This window comes from Strongylocentrotus purpuratus, unplaced genomic scaffold (genome assembly GCF_000002235.5).
Source record: "Strongylocentrotus purpuratus isolate Spur 01 unplaced genomic scaffold, Spur_5.0 spur5_scaffold_14, whole genome shotgun sequence".
Taxonomy (NCBI): Eukaryota; Metazoa; Echinodermata; class Echinoidea; order Camarodonta; family Strongylocentrotidae; genus Strongylocentrotus; species Strongylocentrotus purpuratus.
In genome coordinates this window covers 19,599,748-19,627,086 of record NW_022145599.1, presented here as the reverse complement: position 1 = coordinate 19,627,086, position 27,339 = coordinate 19,599,748, and the positions used below count along the sequence as shown (strand labels likewise).

General features: G+C 36.1%; 1 protein-coding gene across 1 annotated transcript; it reads left to right on the top strand.

Annotated features, from left to right (window-relative positions):
- Nucleotides 1-467: 467 nt before the first annotated feature.
- LOC105442135 (serine/threonine-protein kinase/endoribonuclease IRE1) lies at nt 468-25,901 on the top strand. Its single transcript, XM_030984404.1, has 20 exons — nt 468-568; nt 1,220-1,433; nt 2,277-2,406; nt 7,132-7,238; nt 7,483-7,555; nt 8,112-8,283; nt 10,317-10,375; nt 10,910-11,156; nt 12,233-12,314; nt 12,884-13,013; nt 13,678-13,958; nt 14,445-14,641; nt 15,545-15,674; nt 16,444-16,600; nt 17,375-17,568; nt 18,256-18,394; nt 19,810-19,937; nt 21,092-21,215; nt 22,350-22,417; nt 23,324-25,901. Exons 2-20 carry the CDS (start codon nt 1,323-1,325, stop codon nt 23,573-23,575), a joined length of 2,781 nt encoding a protein of 926 aa, XP_030840264.1. The 5' UTR covers nt 468-568; nt 1,220-1,322; the 3' UTR covers nt 23,576-25,901.
- The last annotated feature ends 1,438 nt before the right edge of the window (nt 25,902-27,339 follow it).

Genomic DNA, 27,339 nt, shown 5'->3' with positions numbered 1-27,339 from the left:
GATCTAGCTACTGAATATACCCATTATTACAGAGCTCATTTAACATACTGGACATGTACTGGTTGTAATATCTCTTGAACTTCATCCAGGAATTATCATTTGTAAGACTTTTTTTCCTGCAAAACAGTTAATTTGAACAACAAAGAACACAACTCTTTGTTTACATATGTTTGCGTTAAGCCTCTGAATGTAAACATTCCTTTGTCACCATTTATTAAAAAAGGTAAAAATTTGGGTGATATGCGATTTTTCAATTTACCAGCTTAATAAACCATGTAAGCTAAATGCATTCCTTTTAATAAAGATTTCTTTTTAAATAAACTTTTTAGTAAAGTTACAAAATGCCTTGAATCGGGGTCTAAACAGTGTAGACTAAAAAAATCCAGCTGTCTTCTGTGTACACTGTGCGATGTCATCATGCAAAAAGCCCCTGGCCCTGCTGCACGATCACAACATAGCGTTCGTTCGTTCAATATACACCTTACACGTGTAATTCACATACGAGTCAAGTGTGTAATAATTGCGAGCTAGGAATTGATACACTGCAACTAGAATTTCATCTGAATTGGTGAGTTCTTCATTGTTTAATTTGATTCATATTAAAGAAGTTGATATCTTGTATTAATCCCCAACAAAAGTTTGGCGCTAAATATATTCGATATTCGTACAAGCTAATGAAATGAGAGATTTCTTAGGCCAGTAGGCAGTACATGCTTGCAAGGTCGCGGTCGTGGAGCTGTGCTAAGTGCTGGTTGTGTTGGTATACCGGTTGTGTTGTGGTTGAGAATGAGAGATGCATTGTGTATGTTGGCTCTTTGATGATCAGCTGTGTTTAATACCGGATACTGAGTGAAGCAGATGAAATTAGACAGTACAAACCTGGTTTAGTGACCACCTGTCTACAAAGACCACATGTTTTGTTTCTCTTGAAAATGGTTTCTCATTGATGTACTAAAGTAAGGAATCTGTCTACATATTTCTCCAGGGAGCCCAGCTCCGGACGACTTTGAAAACGTGATTATTGATTATTTTCTGTTGTTCATGATGATTTTTTTGTTGTGGTTCTCGAAAATGGTCCAGAGACATCTACATGTGTAAAACGTGTGAAATGTGTTTATTCGCCAGTGAGAGAATGCTAACTGAAATATTGTTCACATAGTAAGTTGTTTAGACACAAAATGCTTCAGAAATATTATTGATGTTTTCCCTTCTGTTCCAGATAGACTGATGACACATTCTATACGACCCAGTTTTTCTGCCTTGTGGCGCTACTCAAACATCTGATCTGAGTTGAGTTGAGAGACTTTTTTCCATTGGGAAACATGAGACACGATATCATCATGAATGAGTTTGGAATGATCCTCTTTATCGTCCTTGTGATCCTGTACATGTCGTTCTGTTTGGTGGATGCCAAGCAGGAAGGAAAAACTAAGGTATCTTATAATAACATTTTCATTTTCCTTGCATCTTTCCTTTGATCTTTGCAATCTAAAATTCAAAAAGGTTTCCTAGTATAATATAATAATTGATAATAATATGTCATCTATAATATATGGTGCTCTCACACAATAATTGATTTTACAACGCTTTACATGGTATGATGGTGGCAAAATCAGTTGAATAAATACGTCTTCAAGTGCTTCTTAAACTATACTAGTGTACATGTACATGTAGGTGCTATATGGATGATCCAGGGCAGTTGATTTCAGAGAGTATCTTCTTTTCTTGGACATACAGTACTGTAGTTATTTGTATTCAGTTAATTAACACAATTTTGCTCAGTCTGTATGATATTACTTTTGTTTACTGTATCAGAGTAGCTAGAAAATTTTACCCCAAAAAAGAAAAAGAAAAAAAAATAAAGAAAAGAGATTGAGTTATTGGCTATTGGTGTGAAACATAGTTGCTTGGTGAATACAAAATTGTTATGACAAGTACATGTATGTCCAATTGTCCATATCTGTGTTCTTAATTTGTCAACATACATGTAGGCAGTCTTCAGAATTTCTATTTCTTTTTTTGCATTTTGTCAGTTACATGTAGAGTGTAGACCAAGCCTATATCATTTTGTATGTATGATTTAATAAACGTTCTTTATCGTTATTTTCTTATCATATTTTTGTTATCGCTGTTTCTAAAAATTCTATGTCACAGACAGAACCACACCCCAACTCTACAATTATTTTCATTCCTTACATATTGCAAGTAATATACTATAGTTAGTTTCATAATTGAAGGGTTTGGTAGGTTAATAATATATTTCGTTTACATTTCAGGGAGATGCTGGGGGCCCTCTCTCCATTCCATACACAGGTCATGATGGCCTGCTTCTTGTGTCAACACTAGATGGCAGCATGCATGCTTTAAATCAACGCACAGGTCGTACAATTTGGACATTAAAAGAAGGTAATCAGTCATGGAGTTCATATGTATTTCAGTAATGATGAAAATATCTTTGAGTAATGCCCTCTAGTAAGGCATCAATCCACATTTGCCGCTCTTAACCCAGGTGAAGTAAATGAGAAATAGAACAGAGTTTTTTCCTTTAATTACCTGATTGTACAAATTTTGCTGAGAAACCACCTACTAATTGATATATTTGGTAAATTATCGTATTGATCCTGCCTGGATAGATATTGCGTAGTCCCATATACAGCTTTCTGTGTACAGTGCTTGTAACTTTACCAACACTGGGCCAAATCTCTTTTCACTTTGATGATTCCAGAATCCTGCAGTACACACCAATACGCTAGGTGATCAACCTTTTCTGATCGATTCACAACGTTTCTTTCACAATCCAATCGCATGACCAAAACTGGTCTATACCTTTAAAACCTTATAGTTTTATCAATTTAACTATTGTAATATTAGTTTAGGTGTCATGAATATTATTATTGATGCTTTGGTACTTCTTATGTTTGATATTGTTGTTATTCTAGCGTACATGCTTAAATCAAAGTTTTTGCGATAAGCAACTATGTTAAATAAATTACACACTGTGATTGGATGTCCTGGGTAAACTTAAGCTTTATTACATATTAAGTGATGCGCTAATATAAGGAAGTGATCAGAAAGGGGAAGCAGATAAAACAAGTTTGTCTAGGAGATAGAAATTGAGAATTTTTTTAGCTTGCCTTTTCTTTACATTTTCTTTATTGACATCTTCAGAATTTAAAGCTATGGTAACTATTTAGCACTTTAGACTTGAATGAAATTTGGAAAATGTAGAAAAGAAAGATTTTTTTTAAAGGAAGAGAAAATGCAAGGGGAAATAAGGTAGCTCTAGAGGAAGGAGGAGATAAAAGGTAGGAAAAGAAGAATTTAAGAAAAAGGAGAATTACAAGAGAGGCTAGGAGGAAATGAAGAAGGAAAAGGAAATCTTAACTTGAAGATGAAGTGTAATTATGGGAACAAATATAATTCAGAATTCTTTGTCACCTTAAAGCTTCCATATCATTTTTTAACAATAAAGAACCACATGTGGATTGTGGTCTTTTGTAGACAAGGAGTTTAAGGACACTGATCATACACTTGTGTATTGTGTACATGCAAATTTGTGTATGAAATATCCCTGTATACATACTTATTGGTGACTGTGTGCTCTCTGTGTAGCAAGCAGCTATGAGACTACCAGCAGATGTTCAGCAAGTGCAGTGATTGTAAAGAATTCCCACAATATTTTGTCCTAATAGCTTTACCATGTTGCATTAGAAGTCATGGATCAAATTTGTTCATCTTTTTCTGTGATTTATTAGCACAGTGATTCATCATTTCTTGATGTAATAAATTTATAGCATGTGATATATAGCAAGCTGTGCATGTTGTGTACTACTAGTACTGTCAACACATTTCAATATTTTTATCAGTCAATGCATGATAAGAAAAGAGGTTAAAGGTACTATGTCCCTTTTGCAGCCAACCTCAAATTCTGTAGAACTTTGCAGGAATTATGAATATGTCATGTATGTCCTATCTGTGAAATTTAAACGTTAGCAGTGTCCTCATATTCAAATTATGCAAGGAAACCCGTTTACTTGCTAGACTTCACTGTCAGACACTATTGAGTGACTGACTGGCTTTTTTCTTCTTTGGTTCGTTCGTTCGTGTCTCCTTAGATCAAGATAGTAATGTAAAGTTCCTTAACTTAGAAGTAAATTAAATTAAATTAAGTTCTTCCATCGCTCGATTGCTGCAATGGCCGTTTCATTAACAAGGGACAGGTCTTCATCTGTGCAACCCGTTCCGCCGCACTGCAAGAGGTGGTCCATCGTCTGAGTCTCTCCGCAGTCGCAGAGAGTATCTCCTTCATGGGCATAGCCCCATCTTGCCATATTGACCTTACACCGTCCCATTCTCGTCCGCATTCGATTTAGGCATTGCCACTCCGGCCACTTCAGGTTAAGACCTTTGATGAGTACGGGCTTGACTGATGGTGGAGGATTCTGTTCAGGTGGTGGGACAGAATCGAGGAAGCTGTGTCGGGATATAAGTCGTTTGGTAATAACATACATGAAAAGAGTTGTAAAGGGTACATGAGCATTTGTCTACATCAATAACCCACTTCTTGTGATGGCCAAGATTAAACTGATTGAATCTTTGCGCAGCATAAAACGTATGACCATTCGGTACAATTGTCTGAAAATCAAGACTATTACTTTTGGGCTCTATAGCCCTAAAGTCGATTTGACAACTAATAGTTGTTATTTTCCCACTTGAAGACATTTTCAAGCCCCACCTTTTTTAGGGAAGTTCTAAATTAGTATTATCTTTCAAATGCAGTTGGAATTTAACTTTTTCATTTTTTTGGCCTGCAAATGGGACATAGTACCTTTAAGAGGAAATAACACTTTTCTTGTAATTTTTGATTATGAGTAAATTTCTGCTGGTATGTTCAGTAGATATTTAAATAATGGGGAAGTATTCATGTATTTCTTATACCATGTGCACTCATTTTAGGCCCAAATTAAATATAGTTTTCCCCACAATTAATGCTTTTAAAGATAGGGGCAGGCTATTATCTAAAACTGAATAATTTAATATGCTCAAAGGATTATAATTTAAGGCAAAAAAGAAGATGCCTGTTATACTTTATGATTACAATTTTCAGGTTGTCATTCTTCTAATAGTTCATTTACATTTATATGCAATTATGTAAATAAATGAAATGAATGAATAATGCACTGTGTATACCAGTAATGAATGGGGGGATGTTGGCTTTTATCGGGGACCAGTTTCAGTAATGAAGAAGAGCAAACTAAAATTTGATAGTAGAAATCAAGCCCAAATTTAATATTCTATTTGGCTGAAAAACCATAAAGTTGTTACTACATTTTACTTGTGTTTGCTACTGCAAAAAATCCTTGCGATTTACTTAACTGCATTCAAGTATTGTGTAGTCAATACATGTACATGTAAAAACTTCCTTCTTGAAAGGGCATTCAAAGAAGTATCTTCCTCATTAATTAATTAATGATAATACCCATTTCCTGTCCATTTCCTTCTCTCAAATTCCACACTCAAGTTCCACACAAATGCATGTACAGGGTAAGGAAGGCAAGGAGACAAACATGAAGACAGACATCGAGACAGACATTTTCTTTCAGTTTCCAAAATAAAGAACTGATACTAAATAAATACCCACCCATTATCAAATAAATTGCCGGAATACCTGAGAAAATATAGAAACATTTTAAAAAATCAGAAATATTTTGAAAACTTACTTGGTAAAAATCTGACAATTATGAACCCAATCAACCATTTACACTCCTTATGTATTCTATTCTGTATAATGCATAGAGACATGCAATTATGCCTATGTGTTATGCGCTATACAAAAACGTTTATTAATTATTATGAAAATGAAATTAAATGTATATATGTATCAATATTGTTTTTTGTATCGTAGCTAAATCGTAACACTGTCATTATCCTATTACATTGTAGATGTCTCATATTCTTTAAATAGGGAATATTTTAGATAGTTCATGTATTCCCCCCCCCTATTTTCTATTTGCTGTGAGGTTCATGGAAAAGTACACATTTTTTCTCCTGTAAAAATATGATGGTGCATTAATATTGAAAATTGTTCATGATAGAGCAACGTCGATCTGGCGCTGCTCAGTGGCTGCTGGGCTCACGATCAATTGGGCAAAAAGAATTTCCGTTTCGGTTTAATAAAATTTGGAGTGGACTATGAGGCTACTATTATTATTATGTGTACTATGATTGACATGTAATGGAAAAGAAATCTTCTTGAATATATCTTTTATCACAATTATTATTGTTGCAGACTTGATGGAGATTTCATCAGCGATTTTGTTTCATTAAAATCAGTATGTTTTAAAGGTTAAACTCTCTAAGTACTTGTCCAGTTCTTGGAAATAAACTACGCAAAAAGGATGCAAAAATGTTCTATAAATTGATTTTATATGCTAAAATATACCCTTCAGGATATGATTGATTGTACTTCTAATTTAAATACTATAATAATAATAACAACAACAGTTATGATGATAATAGTGGAGTCCTGTATAGCTCTCTGGTACATGTAGCTGTCTGGTACATTGCCACTCCTAGCGGTCCATTATCATAACTGTGGCTTCAGTACAGCTGCCATTACAGCACTCAAGCATTATAATAAGGAATTGATTCCTCCCAGGTACCCATTTACCTTACCTGGATGGAGTGTGGCAAATGTAGTTGAATGTGTTGCCCAAGAGCATTATTGTTGTGACAGGAATTTGAACTCCGTTCCTTGTGGTTCATGATCCAGAGACTTATCCACTGGACCACAACACCATGTTACAACTTACAACCCATTTCAAATCTCTTATTCATGGGTGTGATTCATGTTCACCATTTTTCATATAAATATAGTGGTACTTGAATATCTCCTATTCCACACACAGTAATTATGTATGTACAAATGTGCCCCCCCAAAAAAAAACAACAACAACAACAACAACAACAACAGCAACAACAACAGAAATAACATATAAACAAAAACATGCATGCTTTTCAGGATGTACCTGATATTGACATACATGTACATGTATATAATGTTCTTTTTAATCTTTTCTTTTTAATTAATGTTATAACCTTTTTTTATTCATTTGTGTGTATTTATTCCAGATCCAGTAGTCAAGATGGCTGTTGACAATCCTGATGGGTTTACATTCCTACCAGATCCAACCGATGGAACCCTATATGTTCTAGGACCAGGCGGTGATGGGCTAAAAGTAAGCTTGTTCTTCGATCTCACATTAAGCCACTTTGTCAGTGGACTACTTTGTAATTGGGGATAGCTCTCCTCCAATGAATTATGAAACTCTTCCGAGCTCCTTTTCAATCAAGGCTGTGTGATGTTCAAACTTTCACCAGTCTACTTCTCTGATTTTTCTGATTTCTGTTTATAAACTAGTTGTCTCTTAAGGTTGGAATTCCCTCTAATGAATAACTTCCAATGTTTTTTATTTCTTTCAGAAACTACCGTTAACCATTCCATCAATAGTTTCATCGTCTCCATTCAGAGGGCCAGATAACATGCTTTACACAGGTAAGGGTAATGGCGTAGATGAGATAAACATGTACAGGTGTAGGCTGCCTCCATTCCCCCAATAACATGTTTATAATGTGTACATTGTTTACTTACATGTACACATCATCTTTAGTTGAATAAATAAATCATAATTTTGTTTGTTGATAGGAAGGGGGCTGTTAACTCATATTATTTCAAGGAGAGTTAACACCTTTCTGGCTCTCTGCAGACAATTTCATGTAATTGCATTAGATAATAATTTGGTTGTAATTATATTATTACTTTGTCTCCATGATTATGCAAGATATTTGTAATAATTGAGATTGATTAATGTAATTTGAAGACAAGAATTGTAGCTTCTGCAACGCTTATGTCTATTTACAACATGATTTGGGATGATTTTTTTGTTACTGTTAATTATATTTATGATTTCTGTATGAGTAATTTTTCTAAACCAAAAACAAATTGTTGTATGAATACTGATTGGAGTGAAACATCGTATATGAAGGATCCCATCTTCTGGCAAGATGTGCTCATTTTCAATATGGCTGATTTTTATCTGGTGATCTATCAGGGAGAAAAGCAGACACATGGATAGCCGTCGACGTCAACTCTGGCCACAAGAAGCAGACGTTGACCACCGAGTCCAGCCAATCCTCCTGCCCGCTGACCAGTAGCTCGACGCTCTTCCTTGGCCGTACCGAGTTCACCGTCACCATGTTTGACAGCACAAACAGTAACAAGATGTAAGCATGGTATTTGTGCAGGCTGTGTGTCTTTGTGGTTGTCTTTCAAGAGAGAAAAGGGGAAATGGAGGAGGAGGAGGAGAGAGAGAGAGAGAGTGTGTGTGTGACTTTTGAAAGGTATGTGACTGTATGTTTGAGAGTTTGATTTGTTTCTATACAAGCCTCTTTTTTAAAAATAAAGTACCAACGAGTGGTTATTTAGGGTCAAATGCTTGCATGTTATTGATTATTGATATTCTACAGTTTGATTGGTTGACTTGATTAATTTCTAAAGCATGGCCATTTCTGTTTTTACTGGTTACTACCAAACGCAACAGAAACCATCAGAATGGGTGGGTAAATTTGGTTTTACAAGTTAAGAAACTGAGAGAGAGAGAGAGAGAGCGGGTGAAAAAGGGGGGGGGGGGGGGGTGAGAGAGAGAGATAAAGGGGAGAGGGGGGTAAATTCAGATTAGCAAGTTTAGGAACACAGAGAGAGAGAGAGAGAGAGAAAGGGGAGAGAGGGGGGGGGGATAAAGATGAGAGATTTGGAATGAGAGGGAGAAAGAGAGAGAGAGAGAGAAAGAAAGAGAGAGAGAGAGATTATACACAGATGTAGATATATGTCACATGGAAGAAGACAGACAGACAGAGTAATGGAGAGACACACACGCAGGCAGAGAGTGAAAGGAATATTTTTTCGAGCGATATAATAGTTGCATGCACCACTTCATATGTGAAAGCAATCATTCATGGACATATGGTATTATTTATACAACATACATTTCGCCCTATAAGTGTATATACACACTAATTGGTATTAAAAGCTGACATGGACTATTTGTAAACTCACAATTTATATTCTTGTATCTGTGATACAAACTAGCCAGATGAAGGAAATGATAAAATGATATTTCATACTTTGCTATAAGATACATTTATCACAAAATCTTCCCTGTGCAAATATGCATTGTGGCATTGATAATAACGGGTTATAATTGATTAGTCACAATCTTTTCTGTCCTATTGCTGGTCTTATGTAATAGTATAATTGTAAAGCGCTTAGAGACATTTGTATTAAAGGTACTATGTCCCATTTGCAGGCCCAAAAAATGAAAAAGTTAAATTCCAACTGCATTTGAAAGCTAATACTTATTTAGAACTTCCCTAAAAAAGGTGGGGCTTGAAAATGTCTTCAAGTGGGAAAATAACGACTATTAGTTGTCAAATCGACTTTAAGGCTATAGAGCCCAAAAGTAATAGTCTTGATTTTCAGACAATTGTACCAAATGGTCATACGTTTTATGCTGCGCAAAGATTCAATCAGTTTAATCTTGGCCATCACAAGAAGTGGGTTATTGATGTAGACAAATGCTCATGTACCCTTTACAACTCTTTTCATGTATGTTATTACCAAAGAAGAAAAAAAGCCAGTCAGTCACTCAATAGTGTCTGACAGTGAAGTCTAGCAAGTAAACGGGTTTCCTTGCATAATTTTAATATTAGGACACTGCTAACGTTTAGATTTCACAGATAGGACATACATGACATATTCATAATTCCTGCAAAGTTCTACAGAATTTGAGGTTGGCTGCAAAAGGGACATAGTACCTTTAAGCGCTATATAAAACTTAAAATATTATTATGTTATTATTATTTATTGTTGATTATACAGAGTGGAATTAAAAAGAACAGATCATATATTCATACAAAAATATCAAATTTTCTCAGAAGTTATTTCTCCTGGGATCAAATTAAAATACTGTGCGTACTAGGTGCACATAATGAACTGATGAAAGGTGTTGTTTAAAAGGTGTTTTGATAGGTGCTTAGTCTGTATATTCAGATATTGAACAATGTTTTCTGAGTCAGACAAGCCAGCTCAATATCTTTCAGCAATCTTTTGCTTATTCAGGAAACTCCACCAATTTCATCCAGACCTATATTTGTTCAATATCTTGTACATTTCATATACTGCCTTTAGTAGAAATAGTTTCTGTTTACATTGAATATCTTGTGTTTACATTATTTTTCTCTCTGGTTTGTTTACTCAGCTGGAATGTAACTTTTGCAGACTACTCATCTCACGTGTCCAGTGATCAGAGTAACTATGGTGAGTGCTAATTAGAAATTTACAAATTACATACTGATAAGAGAAACTACACCAAATTGTATCAACTACATTTTGTGCAAGTTTTCTTTTTTCACTATTTGTCACAAATAGTAAAAATTATAGTACAAAAATGTTCAAGTTGTAATATAATGATTTTTGTTGTATTTGATTTCTTGATTTTAATTCTTGAGGTGTATACCAATATGTTATAATGTACCAGCATAATATGAACAAAATTACAATAACTTTCTGAAAATTGCTATCATGAAAAACCACATCTTGCATTTTGACATAGCAGACCACATTGATGCATGTCATGAGGACTAGCTATATTTCTTATCTGTTAGTGCTTTTCACTCTGCTAATCTCTACCGGTATTTTATTTTAACCAAAATCTTGTGGCATGTATCATTTATTTACAGTTTCAAACATTTCTGTAAGTCTTGTTTAATTGTTTATAATACACTTGCTGTATTTACCAGAATACAAGATGACCATTGATATCTTGCCCCATTTTGTCCTAATCATTACCAGACCTGCGTCACTTCTCGTCCATCGCCGACGGTCAGATGGTCACCCTGGACAAGAAGACCGGTGAGATGCTGTGGGTCACCAGCCACAGCTCACCGGTGGTGGCCATGTACCGCCTGCTGGGGGAGGGGCTGCACAAGGTGGCCCACACGGCGGTGTCACCCAATACCTTGGGTCACCTGCTGGACGGGGGGGAGTACCCCACATGGAGGAACCAGCTCCTAGGGTACACCAAGCATACCAAACTAGTGTGAGTATATATGCAGTTGTATGACCCCTAACCCATAACCTATATGCAGTTGTATGACCGACCCCTGACCCATAACCAATATGCAATTGTATGACCCCTAACCCATAAACTATACACCAAGCATACCAAACTAGTGTGAGTACATCTGCAGTTGTATGACTCGATCATGCACCATCAACAATTGCTCTGTAGTTAATTTTGTACACTAAACAAATTCATGACTTCATTCCGGTTCCGAACGCCATGCCTATAACCCATAACCTATAACCTATACACCAAGCATACCAAACTAGTGTGAGTACGTTTGCAGTTTTATGGCTCATGCACCGGGGACAATGATCTGCAGTTAAATTTTGTACACCAAGCGAATTCCTTACATCAACCCTGTACCAAGCACTATACCTAACCCTAAACTCAACTACCAGTAACCTAAACCCCAATTGCACTCCTAACCCTAATGGCTATACACCAAAACGGAGTGATAGTGTGAGTACATTTGTGGTTGTATGATGCATGCACCAACCACAATTGCGCCGCGGTCAATTTCCCACTCTTAGCAAATTCCCAACTTTAACTGTAGACCAAAACACTGTACCCAACACTATCCCTAACCCTAATCCTATCATAAAATCTGATAGCAATCCAATGCTGTCCCTATATCTTTTACAAAATACAGCCTGGAGCAGTTGTCACCAGAGCAAATGTCACCTCAATGTCACATGGCATTCATCCAAACTCACTATTTATTCGCAATAATTTCCATTTGCTAATTGATTGTCCGTATGGCAGTTTGTTATTGTTTTCTTACCAGAATTTGTACTAAACAGGCAATTTTTTTTTTTTGGCGGGGGTTGCAGTCATCGATCTGTACAGATTTTTTCCACAAGGCTTTTCAACAGGGGTTGGGGGTATAGTAAAAACATCATATTTTATTTTAAAGAATGATATGAATTGCTTCTTCACAGGTTGCACAATGTACAATGTTTTTCCCATACTGGGCATCGTATCGGTAGAAATTATAAATGAACTTGAATTTGTATCTTATTGACTATTTTTTCTTCTTTTAATGACAATAGGCCCACCCTATACATCGGGGATTATCCATCTGGTTTGTTGGCTCTTCCAGCTCTTGTGGAGGAGGAAACGGTTCCTATCATAGTAAGTATAACAGTTTAGACAAAATGATTGGTCGGATCAGAGGCCAGTTGCATAAAACTTACCATTGATGGTAACTTTGCCATCAATGGCAACTTTCATGGTAACAGGGCTCAACAGCCAATCAAAAACAAGGTTTCCATGGTAGTTACCATCAATGGTAAGTTTTATACGATGGGGCCCAAATTTCTAGATATGACACATACCGAAATAAGAAATCATTGAAAGAAATTGCTAGGAATTTTTTTAGCGATTTTCATATTAGCTGATGAATGTTTTTTTTTGTGGGGTATCATATATTTAGTTAAGTTCAATTTCAAATTAATTGATTATAATCTAAGTAAATAGGATCATTCTCACTTTTAATAAAGGATAAACCAATCAAAATCATGGTTTAACATAGTGTATGCCAACATTTTTAAAGCATCTAGATATGAAAAGAAAAACCGCCATACAGAGCTTAAGGATGGGATGATGTTTGATGTAGTTATTTGAATACCAAACTTTTATGAAAAATAGATCAACTATGACATGGGAAGCTAATATTTTTTTCTTTTCACATTTGTTTGTAGTCTAGAGGTTGGAGCCCTCCCCTCTTGGAAGGTCCAGGGTTCGATGGCACTACACCCCCCAATGATCGAGACAAGCCTCCCATGAATCCGCTGTCGGACGGCAATAACATCCAAGGCCTTATTCTACTTGGTAAGGATTTCACTGCAACTATTTATTTAAACTTGGATCTGTGAAATGATTACATGTGATAGTGATGATGATGGTAGTAATCATGGTGATGATGATGGAGATGATATTGACGCCAATGATGGTGATCGCGGTGAAGTCAATATTGGTGATGGTGGTTGAATTGGCCACTCGTATAATGTTCAAAAGTATTAGGGCAGTATTTAAACTCCCAACCTCTGGGAACGTCCAGTGAATGAACCTTCACACAACAGTAACCAACTAAAGGCATCGTTTAACAATGTTAAACCTGAGATGCATGGCTCTACATGTTATCAGTGTCTGTGATATGGTGTAATGTTGAAGCCCTAAAAAAATTGTGCCTCAAAAAAGTAAAAAACTTTGAGAGACCGGTGTTACCATATTCATTCTTCCCAATAGACTGTAGTGTTATGAAAACCGTTAGGAAAATGAATTTTTAAATTTCGATTTCCAATCATAAATATCTTGATAATCAGACAGGCGATCGGCTTGTAAAAGTCATGGGGTTCCTGACTGACCTAAATGTTTATAATTATCATTGCAGCATAAGCTAAATCCAGGTTTTTGTTTCAGAATCTGAGACAAAGTTTCCCAATCCCTAAAAATAACACTCAATCCTCTCTCGCTTCTCTTAATCCCTCTGCAGGTTACCATGAGTTGCCTGCCAATTCCATCATGATACGCCCCACCGCCCCAGTCAGCCTGGAAGACCTCTCCAACGTCATCACGGCCACGCCCATTCCTCTGCCCCACCTCTCCAAGCCCAGTGAACCGCGCCCCTTCCCTGAAAAGGTTCCTCCCGAACCTGGACTTAACCCTGGACCTAGTCCTGCTCTGTGGTGGGTCAATAGGAGCGAGGCGGTCTTCATGGGGGGCATCTTTACCCTCCTTGCCGGGCTGGCTCTCATCCTCTACTTTTTACCAAAGGTAAATTCATGAAAGAAAAGTACCTTGTATATGATCAGTATTTTATAATTTAATAGACAAAATATAAACACATTTACATGGAGAAGTCATGACATGTCATCATACATTTTCTCTAAGCAATTTAGCGAGCAACAGGCCCTTTTCCAATTACAGGACAAAGAATCAATCTGGAAATTATACCAAGTATAGCATGCAAATATGTAAAGATAAGTTATGTTTAAATGTATTCAATATTCTGATTCATTGAATTAATAACACGAGGTGATTATGTGGGTGATTATGTGATAAAGAGACCCACTTATTATATTTTGGGACTAGAAACTGTTACATCTAAAGAGTACTCTGGCGAAAAACAGTTTTATGTGTGAATTATTTTTCTTAGAGATATAACTAGATATTATCTGACACTGGCAACATGTTTAATGAATCTCATTTTAAAGTTGTTTTATTTGATTTTGCAATCAAATTTTGTTCCTATATATCCAGCCCCTCGTAGTGGTTTCATCATCCCCGTCCGAGTCCAGCCAACACAGCGGGACAGGGAGCACAGGGGGCAAGAGGGATGTCTCTGTGACACCAAGGGGTGATGATTACGTCCCAGAAGGCTTTGTCAAGGTGGGGAAGATCCTGTTCAACCCGAAGCAAGTACTCGGCCAGGGCTGCGAAGGAACGTTCGTTTTCAAGTAAGTAACTGTGGCACCAGGGGCCTGTTTCACAAAGCCTTTTTTGAATGACAAATTACAAAAATCAGTGACAAATCTGCTGATAACCAATCAGAACCAAGGATTTCAGTAGCTTATAACAAAAACTGTCATTTGTCACTGATGACAAGTTTTGTGAAATTCCCCCTGTTGTAGGGAAAACCTGTGTAGAAGGACCACCTGTATAGAGAGACCACTTGTACTGTAAAGCCACTTTTTTTGTTTACCCTTGATCATCATTTATCCTGTAAACCTGTATTCAATAGACCATGTGAGTTAACACCACCTGCCAATAAAGACTGCCCATTTTGTTTATTGCGAGTGGTCTTTATAGACAGTTTTGACTGTATCAGAAATGTGAGTTTCATTACTCTGCATCGCAAGGAAGTTCTTGAGTAAAGTTTTAGAGTCGACTCCCTTGATCTATCAACAGGATTAAAGAGCTCCATTAAATTCCTCAATACATGTAGATTGTGTTGTGAGTCTTTGTCTTAGATCCTCTCCACAGTTTTGATTCTCAAAGGAATTTCATGACAGAAGGTATATAATGATAGAATCATGAAGCGGTAACAGAGATAGATCTTTGGTCATTGTTAGTCTTTTAGGGAAACAGATTTTGAAAAAAGGGGTTTGTGATGCTAGATCTCAAACTAGATTTTCATCATAGCTCTTGTGTTCCAATACCCATGTAGTAAGTACAGTCAAACCTGCTTTAGTGACCACCTTTCTGCAAAGACCACATTTTAAAACATGTACTAAAGGAACTTGTCTACAAGACCACTTTTCGTGTTTTCCTTGGGCGGTCCCTATAGACAGGTTTAGACTGAAATATATTTGATGTTATAGGGAAACAATTTCTTTCATTTGTCTTTTTGTTCTCTACAGAGGGCGCTTTGATAATCGGGACATCGCCGTGAAGCGCATCCTGCCAGAATGCTTCAGTTTTGCAGACAGAGAGGTGGATCTGTTGAGAGAGTCGGATGAGCATCCAAATGTTATTAGATATTTTTGCACGGTAAGATCTGAAATTGTTCTTCCTAGTACGTCTTAGCATGATTTTGAACACATTTCTTTGTTTGATCCTAAATGGCAGGATAAGATCAGTCGATTATGTCGATCTGAATTTTTACGCACCACTTCAACAAGAATGTATTGAGCATTAATTAGGAAGCTTTATGCTAGAGATTGCTACAGAATGAAATTTGCTGTACTCTCACTATCTGTTTACGAAAGAAAGATATGTCAGAGACAAAAATTATTGGAGTATAGCAAAATTATATCCGTAAGAACTTCTAACATGTCAAGAAAATAGACTGTTCTCCTACTTGCATTTAAATACAGTCCTGAAAGGTTTTCTTTCAGACTACTTGAGTTTGAACAGTCATTAGCAGAACGATACTATTAATGAACCCAACATCCATTCAAAGGAATTTGTACCATCACTTACAAAGTTGTTAATTACCCATCAGTGCATTCCTCGGTCTGGGGGGGGGGGGTGTTTCACAAAACCTGTCATCAGTGACAAATGACAGTTTTTGTTATAAGCTACTGAAATCCTTGCTTCTGATTGGTTATCAGCAGATTTTTCACTGGCTTTTGTCATTTGTCAATGAAAAAAAGGCTTTGTGAAACACCCCCTGTTTTCCCAATAATTATAATTGTTACTTTGTATTTCGCATCACTTGTATCTGGGATGGGAAAAGCCAACCGAGTCACCGTTAACATTGGATCTCTCCTCACATACTCCATACACTTTTGTTTATACTCATGTTTCTCTGGCACAGGAATCGGACCTTCAGTTCCGTTTCATCGCTCTTGAGCTTTGTACAGCCACACTGCAGGAGTTTGTCCATGATAGAGGGCGCTTTCACATGCTGAAACCTCTTGACATTCTGTTCCAGTCCTCTTCTGGCTTGGCCCACCTTCACTCTTTAAATATAGGTGAGTGTATGGATATTCTGTTTCTTTCTTTCTTTTTTTTTGGGGGGGGGGGGGGGGGGGGGGCGGGGGAAGTAGGGGAGAGTTGCAGTCAAACCATTTAATTTTCACACTCTTACATCTTTCCAGTGCAATAATCACTCTAATGTTAAAGGGGGACTGCACTACTTGTAGCAACTTGCCCCTCTACTTGCACCCAGCGGTACCCATTGGTCCCCCATAATCCCCCTTTTCTTATGTTAATTGAGAGCTGATTTGATGAGATAACCACCTGTCAGTGACCTTGCAGAGAGGTCTAAACCCTCCTCGCCAAACAAGTGTAGATAGGCTATAAAAGAAGCACTTTTGGGATTTGAGTTGTATGAGTTAGATTTCCTCAAAAGGTTGTTGTTGTTTTAGTGTTTTTTTAAATATTGTTTCCAGTACTCTTTTTTATAGTTTACCTGACCTTGATAGGTCCTGTCTTTTTCTCATTATATTTACTGAGCTTCAAAGTGTTAAATGAGTACCCGGTAGGATGTGTCTGTCATTGTTGGTCAAACAGTTTTTGAGTGTCAAGTAACGCCTGGCTGGAATACTCCCCAGGGAGTGGAGATGGTGCACACAGTAATAGTATATCTGTAAAGCGCTTAGATGTATTAAGCGCTATATAAAGCGGAATATCATTATTAATATTATTACTACTAACAAGGATAACAAATAAGAATAGAATCAAGGAAACATCAATCGTAAAACCTTAGAATATAACTTCATATTACCCCTCTCCCCCTTCTCCAGTTCATCGTGATATCAAGCCACACAACGTGCTCATATCCCAGCCCAACCAGCACGGCAAGGTCAAGGCCATGATCTCAGACTTTGGGCTCTGTAAGAAGCTCTCTGCGGGCAGGATGTCCTTCTCAAGGAGGTCAGGGGTCGCAGGAACGGACGGATGGATTGCACCAGAGATGCTGACTGGACAAGATAGAACAGTAAAGAGAATGAATGTTGTAAAATTCCTAAAAAGGGAATGTTGATAATATGGCAGATACTGAAACTTATCTTTGTAATCAATTTGGAATGTGGCATATAAAATTCCAAGTTTACTCTATACAGTTATCTGATTAGTGATATATTCCAATCTTTCACAATTGTGCAGTGATTCTTCTTATTTGTGTCTTTTCATTTCTATGGGTTTCTTTTGGTCCCTTTTTATCCATCATTTCTTTCTCATAAACTTCTGTCTCCTTTGTATATTATTTCCTCGTCCTTCCTCGCAGATCAGAAATGAAGAGCTTATCCATGAGTATCATAATAGATATATTTGTCCAGTTGCTTTACATTATATATCTCTCTCATAGACTACATCCAGAGATATCTTATCCTTGCATATGATTTCCCCAGAAGAATCAGCTATTTTGTAGCTTCAATACAAGAAATCAAGATCTAACCATGAGAATCATAATACAGTCAAACCTGTCTATAGCAACCACCCAAGGGAAACACAAAAAGTGGTCTTTGTAGACAGGTTCCTTTAGTACATGTTTCATTGAGAAACGATTTTCAAGGGAAACAAAAAATATGTGGTCTTTGTGGACAGGTGGTCACTAAAGCAGGTTTGACTGTATATAAATTGGTTCAAGTTGCTGAATTTCTCTTGTTCCTTCACTCTCTCCTAGACTACAGCCATAGACATCTTCTCCTTGGGTTGTGTCTTCTACTATGTCCTGTCCAACGGGAAGCATCCGTTTGGTGACTCGCTCCATCGGCAAGCCAACATCATCTCAGGGGAATATAGCCTTGATTTATTACCACCGGGTACGTATGTCGAACTTACTGCGTAGCAATCTTGTGTTGAATCATTGGGGTAAAATTATGTCTTACAAATTGATGGTCTTGCCATTTATGATAAATATGCAATAGTTCTGAAATATTAGCAACATTTGTATGTGATATCATTTGCAATACTATGTGTCGATAGATCTCTCCTCAACATCGTAAGGAAAAAATAACTTCAGTTTGTTGGGCATATTATGAAATAAGAAGGTGCAAAAAACGAGAAAATTGAGGGAAAGAGAAGCAGAGGGAAACAGTGCATTACATACATGGATAATTTTACTGGGCTGACTGGTAACAGAAGTTACATCACATTGCAAGAAACCAGGGATAGAAATAGAAAGAAAACCTTGGTCGCCAATGTCTGGAACAGACAAGGCACCTAGCAAGCAAGCATCAGCCACAACCCTGTGCATGAGAGATTGGAGACTGTAACTTAACTGTAACTCTGTTACAAATTTCTGTTAGATGGGACCATGACCATTATGATTGCCTGATAAGCACTTAGATCATTGGCCATGATTGCCGTTATGGACAATATTGGAAGACTTTCTTTTGAGTCTGGGTACATTTCTGTATGAAGTTTAAAATCTGTCTAGAGATAAAAGAAGTGCTTTCTTTGAAAAATGCATTTTTTAAAAATGTATCTCGGGCGTAAAGTCAGAAAGATGTTACTCAGTTCAGAGTTACAGAGTTAAAGGGAGTAGGTCATAATTCGCTGATGCCAGACTTGGTGGTAATACCATTAATGGGTGAACAAGTCCGCACACAGCAAACACTCAGGCCTATCAGGAAGTACCCCCCCATCAGTCCGTCTCTTGGAGAGTCTTTGGGTGATTGAAATGTCAGATAAGGACTTTACCATATGGGAGAATGGGCGGAAAAAGCGAAGCAAGACTTAAAGCCTGTTGGTCATAAAACTGAAGGCTAATCCTGGTGGTTGACAACACCTGTAATATGGTAAACACCCGAATGAACTGTTTAAAATTCCCTATGAGAGCCCACTACCATGTATATTTAATATTCTTCTGGTACTTGGCAGATGACAGTTGTTTAGTGGTAGCAGCAGCACGTTGTTGACAGACCTTCGCAGAGTGGAATAAAGACAGGATGTATAGTTAACTACTAAATTATTCATACCCCTTGTAAAAATTTGATATTTTGTATGCTTTTTGTAAATCAAGAATGAAAGGTGGAATGGTGAATTAGGGCCTTTGTTGAACACTTTCAAATGTAAGCTTTGATATGTCACATTCTCAAGAAACATAAATAGGGACAAATCAATTTTTCACACACTTAAAAACTTACAAAACTTGGTATGGGTATGTGAACAACTTAGTTGTGAACTGTATTTTTTGTTACCATTCTCTTTATTTAACACTCCCCAATCTGAACAGATGATGAAATCGCTCATCAGCTCATCACCCAGATGGTGGATCCCTATTTTGACACACGGCCAGAGGCAAACGCGATCCTCAGACATCCTTTCTTCTGGTATCCTGAAAAACAGCTAGCATTCTTCCAGGTAATGAATCTATTCTTAAAGGCATTGTTTGACAATGATAAATCTCAGATGCATGGCCCTATCAGTGTTTGTGATATGGTGTAATATTGAAGCCCTAAACAAATTTGCGCTTCAAACTGATCATGAAGTGCCTCAAAAAAATATCTTTGAGTGACCGGTTTTACCATACTCATTTTCCCCAGTAGACTGTAGTATTATAAAAACTGTTAGGAAAACAAAAAATGAAATTTCAATTTCCAATCATAAATATCTTGGTAATCAGACGGCGATCGGTTTGTAAAAATCATGGGGTTCCTGACTGACCTAAAGGTTTATAATTATCAATGCAGCACAAGCTAAATCCAGGATATTGTTTCAGAATCTGAGGCAATGTTACCAGAGAGGCCAAGTTCAAAGATCAACTATGTGTGACATTTTCATGATTCGGCGCGCAAGCGCGCGTGCGAGGGTATAACACACGTATAACACACGTATAAGGTATAGCGTTTTTTCAAAATCTAGCGCGCGCGTCGTGCGTAAGAGCATTTTCAGACCCTCAAAATGCGTGATGTCACGCCTAATGCGTGATACTTGGTAGCTCTGTGTTAATGAGTCACTTTTCTTGTGATATTTTGGCACCCATACTGTTCATCATTATTTAAACTAGCTGTTAAAGAGGCAATCTATTGAAAATCGTTGTACATGTATACATGCATGGCCTAATTTATTTCAAAGAAACTTTGAATTTTCAACATTAAGTCCCCCACCCCCCCCCCCCCCCCCCAAAAAAAAAAAATATATATATATATATAAAAAAACTAGTAAACACAACAAAGAAAAAAATTCACTAGATCTATGTCCCATTGAACAAACTGTACCAAATTGTTAAGTGGAGGATGCGTATTTATTTATAATGAACTACTCTTTTAAAGATAGAGGGTAAATTTGACAAAACAAAAGATAAAGAGGGATTTTAATCGTAATTCTCTTTATTTGATATGTTTGATTGTTGTGTTTTTGAGTTCAACTTGATCTGTGAACAATTAATGATGTAATGAATACATGCACTATAGGAGTGAATTACATGTGCTTTCGAAAGAATTCCATCACTTTAATCCCCAACCCCAAGAAAAATATCTTGCCTGTAACAAATACTCCTCTCATTGATGTCATAGGATGTTAGCGACAGAATAGAGAAGGAGCCTTTAGACTGCCCTCTGTTGGTGGCCTTGGAAACAGGTGCTCAAAATGTTGTCCGAGGGGACTGGAGAAATAACATTACAGAAGAACTACAAACAGGTAAAGTAATGTGTTATGGAAGCTTGAGAACATCACGGCCTTGTTTCATAAAATGTATAATAATTCTAAGTGGATACAGTTTCATCAAATAATAAATGCAGAAAGACCTAAAAAAAAATCAAGCTTGACCAATTTTGAATCAGTTGCTCTTCATGAATATGGATATTTTGAATGAAAATAGCCATTAAAGGTAAAGACCAGTATTGGAAACGCCCCAATTTCAAAAAATGAAATGGAAGCTCTCATTACCAATCATGTGAAAGAATATGTTTTGACTAAATACATGATGATAAAAAATTTGCCGGGAAACCGCCTGATAATTCATATATTTTGAAAATTTGTTTCTCTCATGGTCTGTGAGAGATATAGGGTAGTCCCATATACATCTTTCTGTGTATAGTGCTTGTAACTTTACGAAGAATGGGCCAAATTTCTTATCATTTTGATGATTCCAGAACCTTGCAGATGCTAGATGCTAGATGATCAACCTTTTCTGATCGATTCCACGTTTCTTTCACAATGCAATCGCATGACCATAACTGGTCTTTACCTTTAAAACATGGTGTAGTAGATGAAAAGAATAACAACTTTCAAGTACAAAAGTGGATTTTTGAATTCCTATTCATACAAGTGCGTTTGATGTACATTTTACATTGCCTGAAAATTATGAATGTGATAGAAGATATATGTGTGCCAATTTGGGAAGATGACAAAGCCTTATCAATCGGACCTTTGGTAAATTCTGTATCTTTCTTGGTTATCAGTACCAAGTTTACCCTCATTGATAAATGCTACTAGAATCAGTATAAATGGTTGACTGACTGTGACCAAATTTTCTAACAAACTGTATAAAAACAGAGCAAAGGATTTATTTATCTGTCTACTGATAAAAGTGTAAACCAGAATCAGTCATCATGATATAAATATGTAAGCTTGGAATTCAGCAGTAGTTTACTAATACCTCATCAATAAGTGTAAGCCTGCAAAGGTCTCCATTCTATTGATGTCAAAAGCACTGGTATTAAATATAATGTATGACTGAATGTAAAAAAATGTATGGATCTAATTAATTTTCAATTTGTTTTAATGTTTTCTTTTTTTAATTGAATTTTGCCATTCAATTTCTGCTTGCAGATCTCAGAAAATTCAGGGCATATAGAGGGCATTCTGTTCGAGATCTTTTAAGAGCAATGAGGAATAAAGTGAGTACATTTGTGTTTGTTTTTTATTAAATGTTGTAAAGCTGTTAATCTGCTTGAATAGTTTTGTTTTGTTTTGTTTTCTTGACTTTCATATCATGATGATTTTGTATGGTAAATAACCTGAATTGCTGAAACTTCATTTTCTGAGTCAAAATTCAAGTGATTATGAGACTGACAGTGTCTATTTTTTAATTATGAAAGTAGCTGAAGTAAGCCAAAGAGACTCTACACAACAAGTAGAGTTTTAGTAAACGGTAGCGCTCTTGTTATTGTTGTGTTCTTTGACTTTGTTAGAAAGCACAAATACCCAAATTTGATTTAGAATCTGAATCTCATCATGCTGCATTTGAGATATTTCTACCTTATTATCATTGTTTTTAAACAATCATCTACAATCCATCTGATTTCCAGTAACCAAGTTTCATTATTTTCTCATCACCTCTTCATCCTCCTATGCCAAAGCATAATTTTATGGAATCTTAATGTGAACTTTTTTCTAAAGGTATCAATTATTATAAGATGATGAAGCGGATTCAAATGATGGGTTGAGAGCGTACATGTGACCAGGCATTTATTTTGCCTAACACGTAATTTTACTAATAACCGGTCATTAGTAAAATCATGTTTTTAAACATCATTTTATATAACAAATAAAACATGTTATAAAACAAATAATACACATCATTTTGTTTGGGCATTAGTAAAATTACCCACACTCGCTCTGTACCTTCGCAACTGTCCAAACGTCCTTGACTATCGCCTCAGGCCTGTTAAACTGTTCCAAAGGTACCTTGTGTGGTTAATTCTTACTAATGCCCTCACTGCTGTGTATTATTTGTATATTGACAGTCCTTCCACATTGGAAACCATGTCTCAAACTCTTGCCCTCATCACAATTCTATACAGAAACATCATTTTAGGGAGCTTCCAGAGGAAGTGAAGGCATCGTTGGGTAAGGTGCCAGACCAGTTCGTCAAGTATTTCACCTCGCGCTTCCCGCTTCTCCTCCTCCACGTCTATGATGCACTGAGTCTCTGCAGGGAGGAGCCTGTCCTGTCCAAGTACTACTACAACAGCTCAAAGAAAGACGTGCACACGGCAGCAGCAATGTCCGAAGGGGATCATATCCAAGGGGTACATTCTAACCCAAGTCAATGAAGAGTAGGGGAAATCCCCAGTATTACATCATCAAGAGAGAATGTTGATGAGGACACTGTGTTGGCACTCGAGTATACACTGTGTTTTGGAAGTTAGAAAGGTCGTTTGTTGATATGTATATTGTAAAATGTGAAAAATGTATTTTGAACTTGATTCTTTGTTCAATATAACGAAAAACTCAATACCTTGTAGATCATACGAAAGAACTATATAGTGGCTAAATGTCAATACTATCTTTCCAAGACGCAGTGTATTTCAAAAGTGAACACCTCAAAACGCATTCCTCTCCTCTTCGCCGATAAGGTGCCTTGTTTTATTGATGCCTTTATAAGTTATTTTATTTATTGCCATTAATAATATATATATATATAAACATGCTGGGGGCATCGTGACTTCTCTGTTTGTCTTGCCAGATATCGTCTGCTTGGGGCAAAAAGGGCGTCAACTTTTATCATTTAACTCATGGTTAACCCCCTTCTGGCTCTCAACAGGCAATATCTTTCTGTGTGTCAAAGGTCAATATCTTTCTGTGTGTCAAAGGTCAATATCTTTCTGTGTGTCAAAGGTCAATATCTTTCTGTGTGTCAAAGGTCAATATCTTTCTGTGTGTCAAAGGTCAATATCTTTCTGTGTGTCAAAGGTCAATATTTTATAGAGATTTGTAAAAAGCTGTACAAGATAGTATCAAAGAGCATATTATTAGTAGGAAGGAGAGTTTAGCATAATGCTGCAATGCGTAACTGTATTGTCTTTTTCTAATAAAGAGTCGGATTCCCAAACAGAATGTAGATTTTATGGATGCATAAAAGAGAAGGAAAAAAATTAATAGGGGATTTTTAGAAGTAATCAAAATTCAAGTATGTCAATAGGTACATGTAAATCAATTTCAAATGGATTTTTTTTTCATTTTGGTAATTGTATAATACAACGACATGCCATGATATAGCTGCCTCTATGTAATAAGCTCCTGTGAAATATTACATTGCCTTTCTCCTATAGTAAGACCTACATGTATGTCTTTGGAAACCACTTAAGAAGGCCACATGTCTTTAATGATCTATAACGTGATAAAATTATGAAAGTTACTTTTTATTACACTACTGACTAGTCTAAATAACAGGCCTCCTCCTTATCGGCCTCTGATTCTTTTGGTCTTGCATGAATAATGCTTCAATAAACAATTAATCAGAATCTCTTTGTGTGATATGCGCTTATAAATGAAACAAATGTGTTAAAGGAGAATGTCATTCGTTATATTAGCTCCAACAGTATAATGTTTTTAATAGAAAATTAATGGTGCTTAGACTTGGCAGTATTGGATTAAATTTTGTATTCAAGCGTTTTATTCCATATGATATGTAGAAAAGAAAGACAAAGTAGCCGTGCACAATTGGAATTCCACTTTGTTTTTTCTTCTCTATATTCTTCATGAGATGTATTTAATGTGTATTGATAAGACACAAAGCTCTATGGTTATCACTATTTATGTTCCTCTTTTAAAATGTACAGTCTTGTAATCAAGCACAAGAACTACATGATAAATGTATGTAAAAGTATTATCATTCTTTTTCGAAGCTTGTTACAATTTTAAGGTTTGATATTTGTGATGTATTTTTTACAACCGTACATTTCGACCAAGCAGATTTTATATTTGTGTTATTATGTTTTACTGGTTTGTGCCGGGGTTAGATTATGTTGCTTAAAAAGCTATATAAACGAAAAGGAGACATTTTGATGACTTGATAACTTGCTGTTGTTGTAATATGGAAAAAGAAAGGATATTGTAGCATTCAACACAGATTATTTTAGAATATGAAGATTGTGGGATTAAGGATTGTCTCATAGTTTTTATCATGTCATTTTCTTTTGGCTGAAATAATTTTTTATTGAAAAGTCAGTTTTATAGGAAAATATAATAATTTTGCTTCATTGAATCATATTTGGCTGACGACAGTAGCAAGAAACAGATTGTAAAATTGATGAACCATACATTAATATATTGTGTTGGCTTTTGTTACCAGCATTTGCTTTGACCAGAAGTCATCTAATGTCTATAATGTATGCACCCATTTGAGCAACATGTTTAACTAGACTCTTCAATCAAAGCTGACTGGTTTTAATAGCTTTATTTAGAAGTTACATGTACAAGGCCTGTTATTCAACGCTGATAGAAATTCGTAAATGGAATTATGAAAATTGTTGAAATCATTGGTGCCATTTTATGGGAGCATATCAATTGATATACTTCAAAGATTATTTGATAGGATTTCAGCCCATACAAATTGTACATGAAATTGACATCATTTTAAGTTTATATTTTGGTTTTGGGAGGGGGGATGCCCGGGGAGATTTCCCTGTATGATATTTCCCCCAAACGCTCCCCCCCCCCCACCCCCCCCCCCCCCAATTTTTATTTTTTATTTTTTAAATACATATAACTGTGATGTTGATCCTGGGCACACTCCTAAAATTCATGGATATATCTTTACTAAAAATTGATAAGAAATTCCCACTACTGATGATATGTCCCTTTGGTAGAATCATATCTTAAATTTAATGCCACAGTCACACTGGCGACACAAACCAAGAACTAACTAAACAAAATTGAAATTACATTGAGTGGTCAAGAATCGGTTCGTTTATAAATGGTGTGACTGAGGGTATCGGTATCTCGCTTTTATTTTCTGATTCCGAATCAACTGATGGTTTTGCTCATCAGACCATATTTCTACTCCATTTAATTCTTATTTTATTTTAAACAGTTATACAGGATCATTATGTGGGTCCTGACAATCATAGAATGTAATACTTGTTAGATACTTCAATTTTAATTCATTGGACAAAGTAATGTAAAGGCAGAGACTACGACGAACTATATAAGTGCAATATATTAGAAAAACTGTACAGTCCAAAATACTAACAACCAAATGAGAACTCAAAACATGCTTGTTAAATCCACCTTTTCTTTTTGAAAGTAACAAACCCTTTGGATGTTAGTGCATTAGAGAATTATTTTATAAAAATAATGTTTTTTTAAGTGCATTTTAAAGCTTGGGGACATAAACCAGGTTTTCAACAAAGACCTAGATTACTGCAACCACCTTGCCTCACCCAATGACAGTTTTCTGTATCACCTAGATTACATTTCTTAATGTTCCTTTTGTTTAAGCACATAGTATGTTATGGGAAATTTAAATATAAATGAGCTCTTAATGTGAGCTTACTGAAGTATTGAGTATTTTAAAATCTGTCTGAAATGATATACTTTTCATTATTTAATTATTGTATGGTATGTTTATCGGACAATGTTATGAAGGACACATACATATTGGATGTGAAACATTCAAATTTAATTGTAGGCCTACATTGCCTACATGAAAGAAATGTATTTTATTAATATATATTTTGTATGGGGATCTGGAATAAAATGTGAATCATGTTGATATCACTTGTAAATATATACTATAAAACAAAATTGTCATTGTTTTCTGTTAGTTGTTTAGTCACTAAACAACTTTAGAGTTTGTCACAGTGTGATATTTTTTTAGTAAGTCTAGTTCAAAGCCCTACACCGATTTGAACAGCTTTAATAACAAAAAAAATAGGGCAATCTTACAAAATGAGCAGTTATATTTCAGTTGCCCTATAAAAGTGAGTTACGTTTTCAATGTATTTGATATTTGTACTGTTTATGGGGTCTTTGCTATAATATTTTACTGACTCTGAGAGTTTCAATCCGATAAATCTGTAAGCCTCCAACTTGA

Coding starts and splice junctions, on each gene's coding strand:
- LOC105442135 (XM_030984404.1), top strand. CDS start 1,323: ATGAGACACGATATCATCATGAATGAGTTTGGAATGATCCTCTTTATC. Junction 12,315..12,883: donor AGGAAACGGTTCCTATCATA/GTAAGTATAACA, acceptor ATTTGTTTGTAG/TCTAGAGGTTGGAGCCCTCC. Junction 14,642..15,544: donor GAAGGAACGTTCGTTTTCAA/GTAAGTAACTGT, acceptor TGTTCTCTACAG/AGGGCGCTTTGATAATCGGG.